A 14271-nucleotide genomic window follows, 5' to 3' on the forward strand; every position below is an offset into this window, starting at 1 on the left:
CATCAAAAAGCATGTTCTCATGCTCCTTAGATTTTTTGAACTTGAAACAAAAATGAAGAACGACTTGTGATAAAGAGGAGCTTTGAAAATTCTGTAAAATAAATTATTTTATATGGTATTATTGAAATGATAGTATTTATTGTTTCTAGTCTTCAAAAGATATTACTTTTACTGTTCTGCCAAACGTTTTTAAGGCTTGAAATTTTGTAAAGCCTGCTAGACTTATTGTGTACTGAAAAATTTAAATGTATGTTATCATTCTAGGTTTTTCACATGAAAGCAGACTGGTGCATTTCTCTTGTGAAGAACTAATTTCAAAATCTGTAATTAGTAGAAACAGGCAAATGATGAAAAGTGATTTTAAACTAGATACTATCTTATTGCCAATACAATGCTGGTGATATGTTGTAAACAATCATCCAGCCTTCAAGAAAAAAACAAAATTTAAATAGGTTTAAATTTTAAGAGGTATACTAACATTGGTATGACCTGAATTAGTATTAATTTTAGTGATGACTTCACTTTTCACTGAAATAAAAATGAATCAGTAAGTTCTGAATATTAAAAATTTAAGCGATTAGGAATATTTTTATGATTTTTTCCCCACAGTTTTAAAAATTTTCTTTATTTAAATCTTTGTTAATACTTAAGTATGTATTGGTTGAGAGTTCAAATTTGCATCACGTGTTAATTATAATTTTTAAAAATGTTTTTAATATTGTTATCATATGATAAACATATTTTTCTTTGTTTGTTTTTTTTGTGGTAATTTTTTTTTATCCATGACATACAAACTATGATTATATTATCTGTTACCAAGGTAGAGGCATTAGAAACACCAAATGAATGTGTAATTTTTCTGGATTGAATACTTCAGGTACATTTTACATACTGTATTGTATTTACACAGTGAAATGTGCTTGCACCAATTATTAACAAGGTAGAATTATTAGTTCTAGAATTGCCATGAATTTTTTTTTTATGTGTATTTAGATCTTTCATATAAAAATGTATAATTTTAGGTGTGTTTCATTTAACAGTTTAAAACTACTTTGCTGAAAAATTTATTAAAATAGGAAATAGTGTTTTGATTAAAAATTGTTTGGAAATAATTTAAGTGATTTAATAAATTAAACTTTTTCTTAGATAAATTTCTACTATGATGTACGTGGTGATATACCTATTGAACTTAGGATAAAGACACGGAATTTTAAAGATGGACAAGAGAAAGATGTGTGGGTCACTAAAAAAGGCAATGAAGCGTATTATTTCTTACGTGAAGGAGTACTATTCAAAGAGAGGCAGAATTTCCAGGTATTTTAAGATTTACACTTTTAATTGACAGCCAGAATCTTTAATGGAAGAAGATATTTTTAAAAATTCAGGCTTTCAATGAAATATGCACGTATCCTTGAACAAGTCAAGTAAATTTTGTTTTGGGTGATAATAATTTAGTTGATATGTTGTTAATTCTGTATTCTTTCTATAGACCTGCTACAGATAAGTATACATGAAATTCTGAGTAAATAGGGCTTTAAACTTATTACTGTTTTAATAGTATGTTTTTAAGCTGGGAAAGCATGAATGTTTTTTAGGCTTTAGAAATATGTTGGAATGTTAAGTTGGGCTGTTGTTAATTTTCTCTAAGAACTTTTAATCAGTTGATGAACGGATTCCAAGATGTGTAAAACAACGTTTTATCATGGATTTCAAATTCCTTTTTGGTGTTCTGATCATTTTGGATTAACCCATAAAAAGAAACCTTTTAAAATAATGCTTATGTGTTGCTCCAAAAACACAACATTATGTTAATTTTGGTAAAGGTGAAAAAAACGTTTGGGTCTTAGAAATATCACACTAGAGTGGTGATATTATTTTCACAATGTTGTTGCCTTGCACATTTAGAACTTCAAACTAGAGATGTTTCTGGTTTCTGATCTGAATCTGTTGGGACAAAAAAGTATTTATTCAGTAGTAAATATAGAGAAATATATGAAGATATAATTTGAGCTGAAAATTTTGTTGAGAAAATATTTCACTACCAATGAACTTGGAGTAAATGGGTGAAATATTAGGAATAGAAATTAAATTGTAGTAGAAATGACCAAAAACTTGTATTCACTGATTCATATCATCATTGAAATAAAGTATTCATTATCCATTGTTGTATTTATTGGTACTTATGTATAGTATCTCTTGTGATTAAATCTAGCTTCTCATATTTTACTTTACACATTTGTAACTTACTGTTCCAGGTAATCATTGAAGGAATAGTTGGTGCCTTGAAGAAAGGAGGCAAGAAATACGTGGCAGTAGATGATATATCATTTTCATCAGATTGTATTCCTGAACTGAGTGAGTATATGTTTGTCAGGCTTTTGAAGACAATTAACTTGTTATTTGATGAATTTCAGCAGGGGATCTCTCATTTCAAAAATATATGTAAATAACATGTTCTTAAAATATTCCCAGACACTGAGATATTAACTTAAAAATGTAATGTAATGACTTTACATAAACTATTAGTGTGTTGCAGTATCTACGTGAAATTTTCTTAAATTAATTTTTTTTTTCCCAAATTTCTGAGTTTTGGTGTTCCTCTAAGGCGTTTGTGTGTGACCATTTTCATCTGAACATATAGGATTTAGGTTTAATAATTGATTTAAAATGAAGACTAATACCTTCCAGTGGCACAGTGTGAAATTTGAGTACTTAAAATTCTAAAAACCAGACTTTTATACTTGTGACAGGCATGAAAAAATAGTCCATTGTGTAGCTCTGTGATTAACTGTAAACAAATATAGGTAAACAATTGGTTTGATATTTTGTATTATAAACTACATATTTTGTGTAAAATATAACGTTTTTTTACTGAATTATAAAAGATCAGTTATTTGTCTCAAGCCTATTTTATTTTTTTGTTTAACCTACGATGGTTGAAACATCTAAACAAATTTAATGGTTAAGTTATAATTTTGTTTCTCATACGTATTTTATGTCAGCTCAATCAGTTAATTCCAGGAATTTATCAAATATTTATATCTGAGTTATAAATATTAAAACATTAAATACATCTACCATAAACTCATACATCAGTGAATAAAAATAAATGTAAAGTATTTGGTATATAATAAGGTAACTTCTACCATTGTCTGATAAAATAGTATTGTTAAGTAATATACAAAATAATAAACATGAGAAAATAAAAATATGTCTTTTGATTGTAGGTCCTCTTCCAACTGCTCCACCACCCACACTTCCTCCTTTACCAGAAGGGTGTACAGTTGAGGATTTTCTCTGTAAGACAAATGATCAGTGTGTCCCACAGAACCAGGTTTGTGACTTTGACCACCAGTGTGCTGATGGATCAGATGAATCTGAATGTGGTTAGTAGTTTTGCATTTTTCATTAGTTTTATTATGGTAGTCGTTTTACAATATAAGTGTAAAATTATTTTGCTTTTTTCTATCAGCTGATTTTAGTTGTGCTTATTATTATGCAGCAAATTACAACTGTTGAAAATTTCTGTATGTTTTATGTTATCTAAATTATTTTCTTCTTTTTAATGTAATTATGACTGTTTGTCATAACATTGCCAGCTCTTGAAGCACTCAGAAATAGCATTGTAATGGTTTCAGGGGAATGTGATTTTGTTAACACCATGTGTGGTTGGACCAACGTTGGTACTGGAATTTATCGTTGGGATCCTGTGAAAGCCAGTAGTTTTGCCCGTTTTCAGGAAGAAACAACAATTCCTAGTGTTGACAGTCACGGTGATCCTGAAGGATGGTTTTTGGTTTTAGATAGTGAAAATAAAGGTATTTTGTATGCACAGCATATAATGCAATCTATCTTTAATATGTACAATGTAAGTAATTAAAGTAAAGAACTAATGTAGTAAGCTAGAGAGTGTATATAAACTAGGATGACAAGATAAGTTGAATTGACTTACCTCATAGTGAGAGAGTGTAACAATCAATACATGTTTTGATTCAACTTGGTTCTCCCTGTACAGACGTCTTAAGCTCTTATTTACACTACTTTGATGCTTGTCCTGACATAATCATGATATTATAATTAACAAACTGCATACCAACAGTTGGGAATATGTAATTGTCAAGTACAATAATATGAAAGTTAAATTTACCTTAGGCCCTGTAATTATTTTTTGTAATTTCCACATATTTATACCACATTTGATTAATCAGAATAAAAGATTGATTTGACTTAAAAGTTATACATACATTAATTTCTTATTTAGGCATTTTCACTAGTGCTGCTCGAATGACTACACCAGTGCTTCAGGAAATGAGCTATTCCTGTTCAGTAGAATTTGCCTATCATTACAACTCTTATGGTGGTAAGTTACTACATTGAATGACGTTTTTGGAGTTTGTGTGTTTTGCCTTAAATATGCATTGTGTATATTAGGTATTGTGCATTCATCTTTAGTCTTTTCAACTAATAGTCTCTTTCCACTGTAAAGATGTGATATTATGAATGATACTTGATCTAAAGTGAACTTAAATTATTAATTGAACATCAGATCTAGAAACTTCGTGGGAGCTGAGGATCTAAAATTAAGCCCTTTTAAAAATGTTTTACATTGAAAACCTTTGCATATTAATTTCACTAATTCTGTTAATTATCTGAGCTGTTTGAATGGCAAAAGAAATCATCAGTTCAGGTTAACACAAATATATCTACACCAACCACTGAACAACAAATGAATTGGCTGGTAAACTAAAGTTTATATTAACCTTCTGATTACATGTAGGTAAAAATCTGTATGGTACGACTTTTCTACAGAGTTTTATTCAAAACCTTTTAAAACTACTTTAATATCAATGTATGTTAATCAATTTGACATAAAAAGATAGTTAACAACTCAAATTTTAATATTAAAAAAAGCTTTAATTTCTCAAGTTCAAAAGGAAACATTTAAATAAATTTGTAGTTTTCTCTTTTCTGTACTAAGTTACACTTGTTCACCTCAAACTGCATAATATAGATAATACTTTTAACCCAATTTGAACTTCTGAGTTATAGTGTTATTATTTTGTGTTCTAAGTCGAATATTTAAAATAAATGAAAATACAGTAAAGTACTAATAGCAAACTTGTAAAAAAAACAACAGCAATTAAGGTTAATATTTTTGACACTTTGGGTCTGACTGCAAAAAAATTCATTTTTTATCCTTGTTATAAAAGTATCTAAAATATAGAAATTAGAAATTTATTAAGTTAGATAACAAAAAAATACTTAAAAATAATTTATTTTGTTAATGAAGTGATTAGGTTAAGGAATTCGGGCATGGATTACTGAACACTGTATCATTTATTTATTTAATTTTTAATAGAAAAACAGGCAAAACAGCAAACAATAAGTTTAGTGTGAATTTAGTAGATATTTTTGTAAGCTCGAAAATTTATCCTATAATTCTGTGAGGATATGCCATAAGAATTATTCTTTTTTTTTTTTTACAGAATTATTTAGTGTTTTTAGGGTGTAAGTCTGGAACAATTGTACAGATAACTTACAATGATTTATTTATTTATTTTATTTTCTTCTATTATAATCTCTTCTGTTATGTGGCTTAAGTAAAGTTGAATTCCTATTTAGAAATGGTGCAACTTGTGTTGTCTGCCTGACTAATGCCAACTTGTTTTTTTCTTAAGTTAAACTGTAAGTATTTATTTTAAAAGTTTATATTTTGTATGTGGATATCTGTTTTTAAATCAGACATTCTCAGTAAGGGCAAATACATAGTTTAAAAATATTATAATATCTTGGTAGAGGCTTTCTTTTCTTTATTTATACTCATTGGAAAGCTGTAAGAAATTTCTGTTGGACTTATGCATCATCAATTTTGAATTACAGAACGATGATTGACAAAGCTGTTTAAATGGAATGGTTCAGCAAGAGCCTAGAACTCTAATATTAAGTTATTCAGGACAGTATATGCTCAAGGAAAGAAAGTCGGAAGTGAGCTCAGTGTATATAAAAAATGGTATAGTCTTTATAACTCCAAGTAGGAGTTTTGGTATATTTGAGAAAGTGATTTAAGGAATGTGAATTTGTTTTTTTTAAATGTATTTAACCATGAATTTTTGGGTATTATATAAATAGGAGGAATTGAACTAAGAGTTGTGGATCCTGAAAAACCTAAAAATTACAAGACAGTCTTTGTAGTAAATATCAACAAAGGAAAACTATGGCAGCGAGTTTCTGTGTCATTAGGACCTTGGCCAGCCGGAAGAGTGGTATGTATGGCAAATATGGTTTTGGTTTTAGATTATTTTGTATCAATTACTTACAAGTGTTTGGTAATTGAACTCAACAAGGATAAGAAAGTGAAATATTTCTTGGAAGAACTTCATGATCTTTTATAATTATTGTATTTGTTTCTTCATCTGAGAAATACAGTAGATTTTTTTCTGTAATTTATGTGTAAATGAAAGTAATAGCAATGAAACTTAGAAAATATTAAACATATTTACATTGAAGGGTAAAATTTCTAAATAATCCATTATGAAAGTGCAAAACATACTAGAAAATATGATTTTTCAGTGCAGTAGACAAACTTAGCACTTTATTATATATGTGTACACATACACGTGCAGAGATGTATAATTTGTATAAATGAAGTCAAGAGTAAAGTAAATAAATCATGAATAAAGAATTGTAAATTGCTACTAAGTGAAAAGGAGAAAATTCCATTTTGGTACTCACCTCTTTTCTAATAAGTTAGCTATTCTTGTTCAGTGCTAACCTCTATGGGTGTGAACTTTTTCTTTCCACATGCCCCAAGTCTTCTGTTTCCCTTTTCATTTTAAATTTTTATCAGTTAGTTCCAGTTGTAATATTCCTTTTCCCCATTCAGATATTGTGAACTCTTCTTCACAGTGAATTCCAAAATTCATGTTGCCATTTTGGGGATCACATCAGCATCTTGCATTCTTTCTCTGGCCTCAGGTGCAGGCAACCCAGTGGTAGATTTGTATGTGTTTATCTGCTGGAAAATTGAAATTTATGTGGGCCAGCCTTTGTTCCTGGTTTCTCCCAAATAGATAAAGCCTGTTCAGACTCTTGAGAACTTGAGTTGTCTATTTTTGCTTGTGAATTTCCTTTACCTTCCTTGAAGAATCACTTAAGTGTAATTTGGTCATTTTGGATTATCAGGTATGTGACATTTTATCCCTTTCTTCAATTTCTGACTAACCACATCCTTTCTTACCACATGACCAATCTTCCCACCTCCTTTTGGTTTTTTTCTCTCATCCCTGATATTCAGGTACATGCTGATCAAGTTGACTTACAATTAAGAGTTGGAATTAGCATGTATTGCCTTCTGGTCAATTTACATATTCATACTATTGTTCTGACTGCACCTTTTTAGATGAATAGTTGTTAGGGTTCATGTTGCCTGTTTGGGGAGGTAGCTTCTGATTTACATATCTGCCTGACCCATGCCCATTATTTTAATTTACGTCATACTCTTACAATTATAATATGATATATTTATTCTCTATACCTCCTCTCTGAGGCTCTGTACAGAAATAATAAGGGGTTTTTCTGGTATGTCCTTTCCATTTTTTCCTTCACAATAACTCATTTCTCTCTTTTGTTGGGACCTTCTAAGTCATGATGCAATTTCAGTTTGGTTCTGTTTACCATTGACTTATCTTTGGGATTTATGTATGACCCCATTTCTGTGGTAATATGTTTTTAACATGATCACAGAAACACTAGAGCCATGGGTGGCATCAGACCCACAGTAAACTACCCTTACCAATATTATTACACATTTGTCTCAGTCAGAACCTTACATGCCATTTATTATTATCCTTTCTCTTTCCAACCCTTATCTGTCTTTTCTTCTTGAGGTGCTTCTTATTGTCATCTCTTTCATTAAGATGCACTTCCCTTCACCAGTAGTACTGGTGGTTACTCAGTGGGAGATTGGCTTGCCAATTTTCTTCATCTCTTGCATTCTGCCACTGAGGATCAATATGTTCTTCAGGTTTTATCAAAAGAAGTTGTGATTCCCTTTGTTTTCCCACATTCTGCATCTTTTTTTCCCAATTACTTTCCACTTTCCTTCTCCTTGGGATTTTATGACCAGTCAGCTTCTGTTGGAAGTGATTTGGGAACTGTTATCTCAGCAGGCCAATTAACCTGTTTTCCACCCTTCAACAGGTTTTTATTCATGACATTTTGTTGTTCCCTTTAAAAAAGCCAGAGACTGCAAGCTAGTCATAGATTTATATTGCCTCAACCACTTTATTCACCCTCCTTGTTTATCATGGAGTGTTTACCTATCCTGATGTGGGCATTTTTTCTGGGTTTATGGATGACCAAAATAAGTATACATTTATCTCCATTTATCTATATCACTTTGATCTCATACTATTCTTTAGTTTACCCATCATGGGGTGGTTAATCAATTTCAAGCCCTACTATTCAGGCTTGATTTAGCCATTTATATTTACTGTTGGGTGGTCTAAGTATTTACTCTAGGGTTGAGCTTTCATTATTACACGAGTGACTGATTTCTTTTGGCTCTTTCTGAACTGGAGTCAGCCAGCCATTCCATTCTTGTAATGGCTGCTCAAGTGGACTGGTTAATAAAACTTGAGAATTCCTACCTCAGACCTACTCAATATCTTGCCCATTTGGGGATCTTTTTCACACAATCATTTCAATTGGGTCCAGTCCTCTCCTTTAAGACTTCTTTCTATGGAATTGCTAACTCATCATGCCTTCTTGGTTCCATCACTTATTGCCAACAATCTTGTGTGGAATCCTCTTTCTACTCCCATTATCCACCCTGTTATCCTGCAAAATTATTTGTTTTGGTTGTTGAATAAGGCACATACTTCAGTGGGCATGCCTCTTCCTTCCCCACATCTAGATCTAAATCTTTGTATAGTTACATTTTTACAGGGCTGGGATGCATGAGTCAACCATTAGGAAGCTTCAGAATGTTGATATGTGGATGAAAATGCTTTGAATATCAACGTTCTTGAACTTCTAGCTATACATCGAGCATTGAATAACTTCCTTCTTCTTGCCTCACATGGTATGGTAATGGGTTTCATTCTAACAGTTCTATGGTAGTGACACATATCAATCACCAAGGGGCACCAGTTTGAAAGTCCTTGGACATTGGATCTCTTATATTGGGCCCACATTCACCTTGCTACATGTCTTGTGCTGAGTACTTTCAGTCTTGTTGCTGGTCATCTTCCCCAACCTGACTAGATATATTTGACATAGTGGTTCTTATATCATTTTGTTTTCAGTGAACTTTGCTCTCAAAAGAGTTCTCCTTTTCTGGATGCATTTTCTAGGAGTCTCAATCACAAGTTACCTCTCATTTGATCTCCAGTCTCACATTTTGAGAAGTGTTATATCAAAATGCAGTTCATCCTTTCAGTTGGGAGCCCTCATTCTACTCCCATGCAAATGTTCATACATTTTTTGGGTTGCTTATCTTCCTTTCCCAATTTTCCTCTATCTATGTTACATATCATAGATCACTCCAACTGGGGTGATCAGGAACGTTGTGGTTCCTCTTCGTCCCCTCATGTGAGATGTTGTTTAACTGTACTTTTGCCTGTATTTAATTTTTAGTTTTTACTTGTTTGAGGTGTGAAGTGAAGATGGGAAATTTTAAAATTGTCAGGAGAGAAAGAGAGAAACAAATGCGTCACTGAAGAAGTTAGCCAGACCAGAGCCAGACAAACAGACGTCAATAAATATCAGTGCAAAATGACTCGATTCGGGGCTGGGCAACAGTCTTGCCTGGGATCTACAGATCCAATGCCTGAGATTTAGATGTGGTGGGGAAAGGGGTGCCCCAAGAAAACCCACTTTCACAGGACAGGCACCAAAAGTTTTTACCTGTCCTGAGGCCAAATCTGAAACAGAAATAAATGTGAACATGAATCAACCTTGTCTGTGATTGTTTTTTGTTGAGTGATTTGTGATTGTTGAAATATGTTTTATGGTGAAATGTATTTTGTAGGTGCACTGGTTAATTTATGTAATGATATTTGTATAATATTTGTATGATATTTCTGTGAGCCTGTTTCTAAGAGTTGGTAGATTACTGATTTGGTGTATATAGTTTACAGGTGTGTATGATGTGCTCATTTCCTTTTATGCCCTTATCTTCTCCACATTTCACTGTCATCTATTGCAATTTCAAATAACCTAAAATTGAGTTAAACTGTAATTTAGATTTAGAAGTTAAATCAAATTTGATATGTATCCAATTTATAATACTTGCCAACAAAATTGTTACTCACAGTTTCCTTTCATACTAATATATTTTAATATACAAACAATAATACAATTTACAGTAATGGTTATTACAAATAATAATCTATGTACAAGAGTTTTACAATGTTACAAACAGTATTGAGCCTTCTTTCTGAAGGTTCATGATGAGCAGATTAATTTCGAGTTGGTGAAGGCACAGCTCATTTAACAGGGAGCTAGCTTGCTCTGTATTCATCTTTCTTCTCCATTTTCACTTAAAATTTTCTACTGCTGAAGTTATATAATGTTTTTGTATGTTATTAATGTCTGTTAGAAATCTAGTGAAGGTAAATGGTATTTAATACTTGGAATCTATAAATGTTCCAGGTCATATATCTGAAGTTCCTGATTAATCAGTGTTAATCACAATTATAGCTTTTGAGGCTTATAGTATACCAACTATAGCAAACCAGTAATACTTACTGTTTCTTGGTCTTTTGCATTAGTTACATATTAGGTATGAGGAGTGTTTCTAGGAATTTCAGGCTGCACAACAATACTAAAGATACAGTAGTATTTACAAACACACACATACTGTTGTTTCTTACACTACAGAATCTTCTACAACTTTAGTGATTAGGCAGGAATTTGTTGATAGAGATTTAACAGTATAAGTTATGTACATTTCTAAATATAAATTTAACTTAAACATCAATTTTAAAGTAGATAAATGATAGAGAAGCAAACAGTATGCTTGGTTCTGAAGTGATGCAATTCCCTTCATCTGATCTTTGGATCTGACTCTCTCATTTCAAATGGGTGTCTTTCAAATGCTTTCAGGGGTACTTCTATCATTCTTTACATTGATCCATCCTCTTTATCAAGTGGGATTGTAGCTAATCTCTGTGAGTGGAGGGAAGTATTGGATTGGAAATTATAATTTTTATATATTAAGTACTTCTTTCTGCTCACACTTCTCACTCTTCTTCCCACATTTTTCTGGTGCATGAGTCTTTTGTAAAACTTTAAAATATAATTCAGTAGATGAATGTTGAAGGAGTTGTGTATTGTCACCCTATCATGTCATTCTTTTATTTCTGGAGAAGTTATGCATGATGATTTGCATGAGAGACATGTTGGGATCTTTCAATTTTAATAGGTGGCAGAAGGCTTGTTGGATGTGTAAAGAACAAATTAGCATATAGAGGGCAGCACTGAGCAAAAATTAGTTGTTTTTTTTCCGTAGTACAAATAGTTTTATTATATTAATGAAAAGACAGTTATCAGAGCTAACATCAGTTGACACAGCAAAATTCATATACCATATGGATAGGAAAACAGGTTATCAAAGTAGAAGCTAGTGAGCAAACATAAATCCTGTATCATGTTGATGGGGAAAACAGGTTATCAAAGTAGATGTCAGTGAACATATACTTATTAGGAGAAAATTCCTTTTAGTTGTATTTTTTCTCCTTTTATTAGGATAAAAATTGCTACAATACAAATTTTTACATATTACTTTTGATTATGGTTTGCATAGATAAGTTAAATTTAATCACAATAGATGTTGAACATTGCCAGAAAATTATAATTTTTAATTTTTATGTGTCTTTTTTGTGTTCATTAAACATTTATTTTAGTGTTAAACTTGTGTGACTTTGTAGCCTAAATCAACCAACAGTGCCAGTTTAAGAAGTGCTAACAGTTGCTATTCTGTTGAAAAAGAAAATTCTCAACCCAAAATAGATGAACTACTTGCTATGCATTTGCCTCTTAAAATAGAAGTTTGTTTATATCTTTAATAAAGCAGAATTAGAGATAGGAATACTATAGTATTTGTTTAAAATGCACAGAAAACCCTCAGAAAGGAATTGTATAGCAAAACTAATGTTGATAATTATTTGTACATGGTTTGTTACTTTTTTGAACTTTGTTTGTGATTTTAGATTAATTTTCATAGTAAATTATTTTTTTTGTTTTTTAGTAAAGGTAACTGTAATTTCATTTTTAGAGCAAATATATTGCACAAGTGAATTAAGTGCACCAACCTGTTCAAACTATTATAATTGACATTTGGAATTTTATTAACATTTGTATTGTGTGATAGAATTATAATAAAATTTCTATTATTAAAATGAAATAACTGATTAAATATTAACTTCTAGATGATCATTCTTTAAAAAATGTATTCTGTGCTGTCATTAGTTTGTTTATTTGTGCAGTTGGAACTGCATGGAAATGCTGAGAGAGAATTTCTGGGATTGTTTCCGGCAAAAGACATTGCAATAGATGATTTTAAGTTCAAAGATTGCAGCCCAAGAAGTCCTGCGAGTAAATGTAAGTTCTAAAATGTTACACGTGGAACAGACTAAATTATCTGGAAAGTGTAGGGTATTTGATTTTGTGTTTGTCTGATACCTAGACTTCAAGGTTCATCATAATGATAGGTGATGTTTGAGCTAGTAAATAATTTAGAACTTATTATTAAAATTATATCGCTGTAATCTATTGAACAGTAACTTTAGCATGAGTATGACACCGTGAAGTTAATCATTAATGTGTTTCTCAGTAGCCAAGGGCACTAATATTTATCGAATAATTAAAAATAAGTTCAGTCCAGGAACTCTTGAAAAGGATTGCTTTGGATGTATCTTTTTGAGACAAGTTTTCCTTTATTAAGTGATAAATTTTGAAATGAAATACAGCATCCTCAAATTTCCATACTAACTAGTGCTAATGTATACCTGCTGCAAGTAAATTCAGTGTATATCAATCAAGTAACATTCTCAGCATCATTAATTAATCAATTGTCATTCTTTCATGCTTCTGATATCATCTTTTTATGTTTAGCTTTTAATGGAGAAGTGAATGATTTCACCTGCAATTTAGTAGGGAATGTTGAAAGATCATGATAGTCAGCAGTAGTGTGAGCAGTCAGGAACAATTTGGAAACAGGCACGATATTGTACTTATCTTGTTATACAATATTTACCAAGGTGGTTCTGAATGGTTCCTGAATACATTTGCCTGCCATTTGGATACTTCCTTGTTTCTCGTGGTTGGCCATTATGCTCATGATGCATTGACAGATTTCAGTCACCTTACCACTTCTAATCATTTTTTACAGCTCTTGCTTTAATGCTTTAATTTTAGTTGATAAGCATGTCTAAAAAATTTCAATTTAAATAAATAAAAACCAGATTGGGTGTGTTTGGTTTTCAACAAAAGTATCCCACAGTAGTTCATGAAGAGCCTGTTAAAGTGTCTATGTATAGATATATACCAACACTGAATACCATTCATAAAAGTAATATGTAACAAGTTCTAGTCCAAGACCTTTTGGAATACATTTAGAAGTGCTCAGCCAGAATGTGTGTGAGGTATTTTCATAAAGTTGTTTATTTGATTGGATGTTGTTATATTCTACATATGATATCTTTTCTATCAGCTCTAAATTGCACTTTTGAAGAAGATGAATGTGGATGGTATCCAGAAAACAAGGATGGTACTGTGGAATGGCTACGAGGGAAAGGACAGTCCAATTTTGGTGTAACTGGGCCTTCTTCTGATCACACTACAGGAAGAGGTTCTTATATAAAATAGATTATAATAATCAATTAATTATAGATATAATCACTTAAGTATCATTAATAATTAAGACTAAAATTACAGTTTTCAATATGTATATAAAGTAGTGCTTAATTATTTCAGTAAAGTTAGTTATTATTTTATAAGTCTTGTCACAAGTGGCATTAAATTTAATAAGCAATTTATCTTTAATTTTTATTAGTATTTGAGTTGATAGTATAATGTAGGTAGACTTAGGCCTTAGGCTAGTGTATTGATGATTATTCAGAAGTATAATTGACAGTTAAAGTACTCAGTTTGCAATTGTGAGTCATGAGATTGAAACTCATCACTGAACATGTTCGTTCTTCTAGATGTTAGTGCATTATAATGTGACAGTTAATCTTACTATGCATTTTAAAAGAGTAGTCTAAGAAT

The 14271-nt window shown here is 31.2% G+C and overlaps 1 protein-coding gene across 1 annotated transcript in view; it reads left to right on the forward strand.

The window, feature by feature from the left end:
• LOC143245132 (MAM and LDL-receptor class A domain-containing protein 1-like) overlaps positions 1 to 14271 on the forward strand; it is a 209706-nt gene that overhangs the window by 111669 nt on the left and 83766 nt on the right. The window contains exons 52-59 of the mRNA XM_076491067.1: positions 1147 to 1314; positions 2256 to 2355; positions 3228 to 3386; positions 3639 to 3818; positions 4262 to 4360; positions 6130 to 6263; positions 12489 to 12603; positions 13715 to 13852. Of these exons, the coding sequence (XP_076347182.1) occupies positions 1147 to 1314; positions 2256 to 2355; positions 3228 to 3386; positions 3639 to 3818; positions 4262 to 4360; positions 6130 to 6263; positions 12489 to 12603; positions 13715 to 13852 (1093 nt within the window). The remainder of the gene's footprint in view (positions 1 to 1146; positions 1315 to 2255; positions 2356 to 3227; positions 3387 to 3638; positions 3819 to 4261; positions 4361 to 6129; positions 6264 to 12488; positions 12604 to 13714; positions 13853 to 14271) is intronic.

This window comes from Tachypleus tridentatus, chromosome 2, assembly GCF_004210375.1.
Source record: "Tachypleus tridentatus isolate NWPU-2018 chromosome 2, ASM421037v1, whole genome shotgun sequence".
NCBI classification, from domain to species: Eukaryota; Metazoa; Arthropoda; class Merostomata; order Xiphosura; family Limulidae; genus Tachypleus; species Tachypleus tridentatus.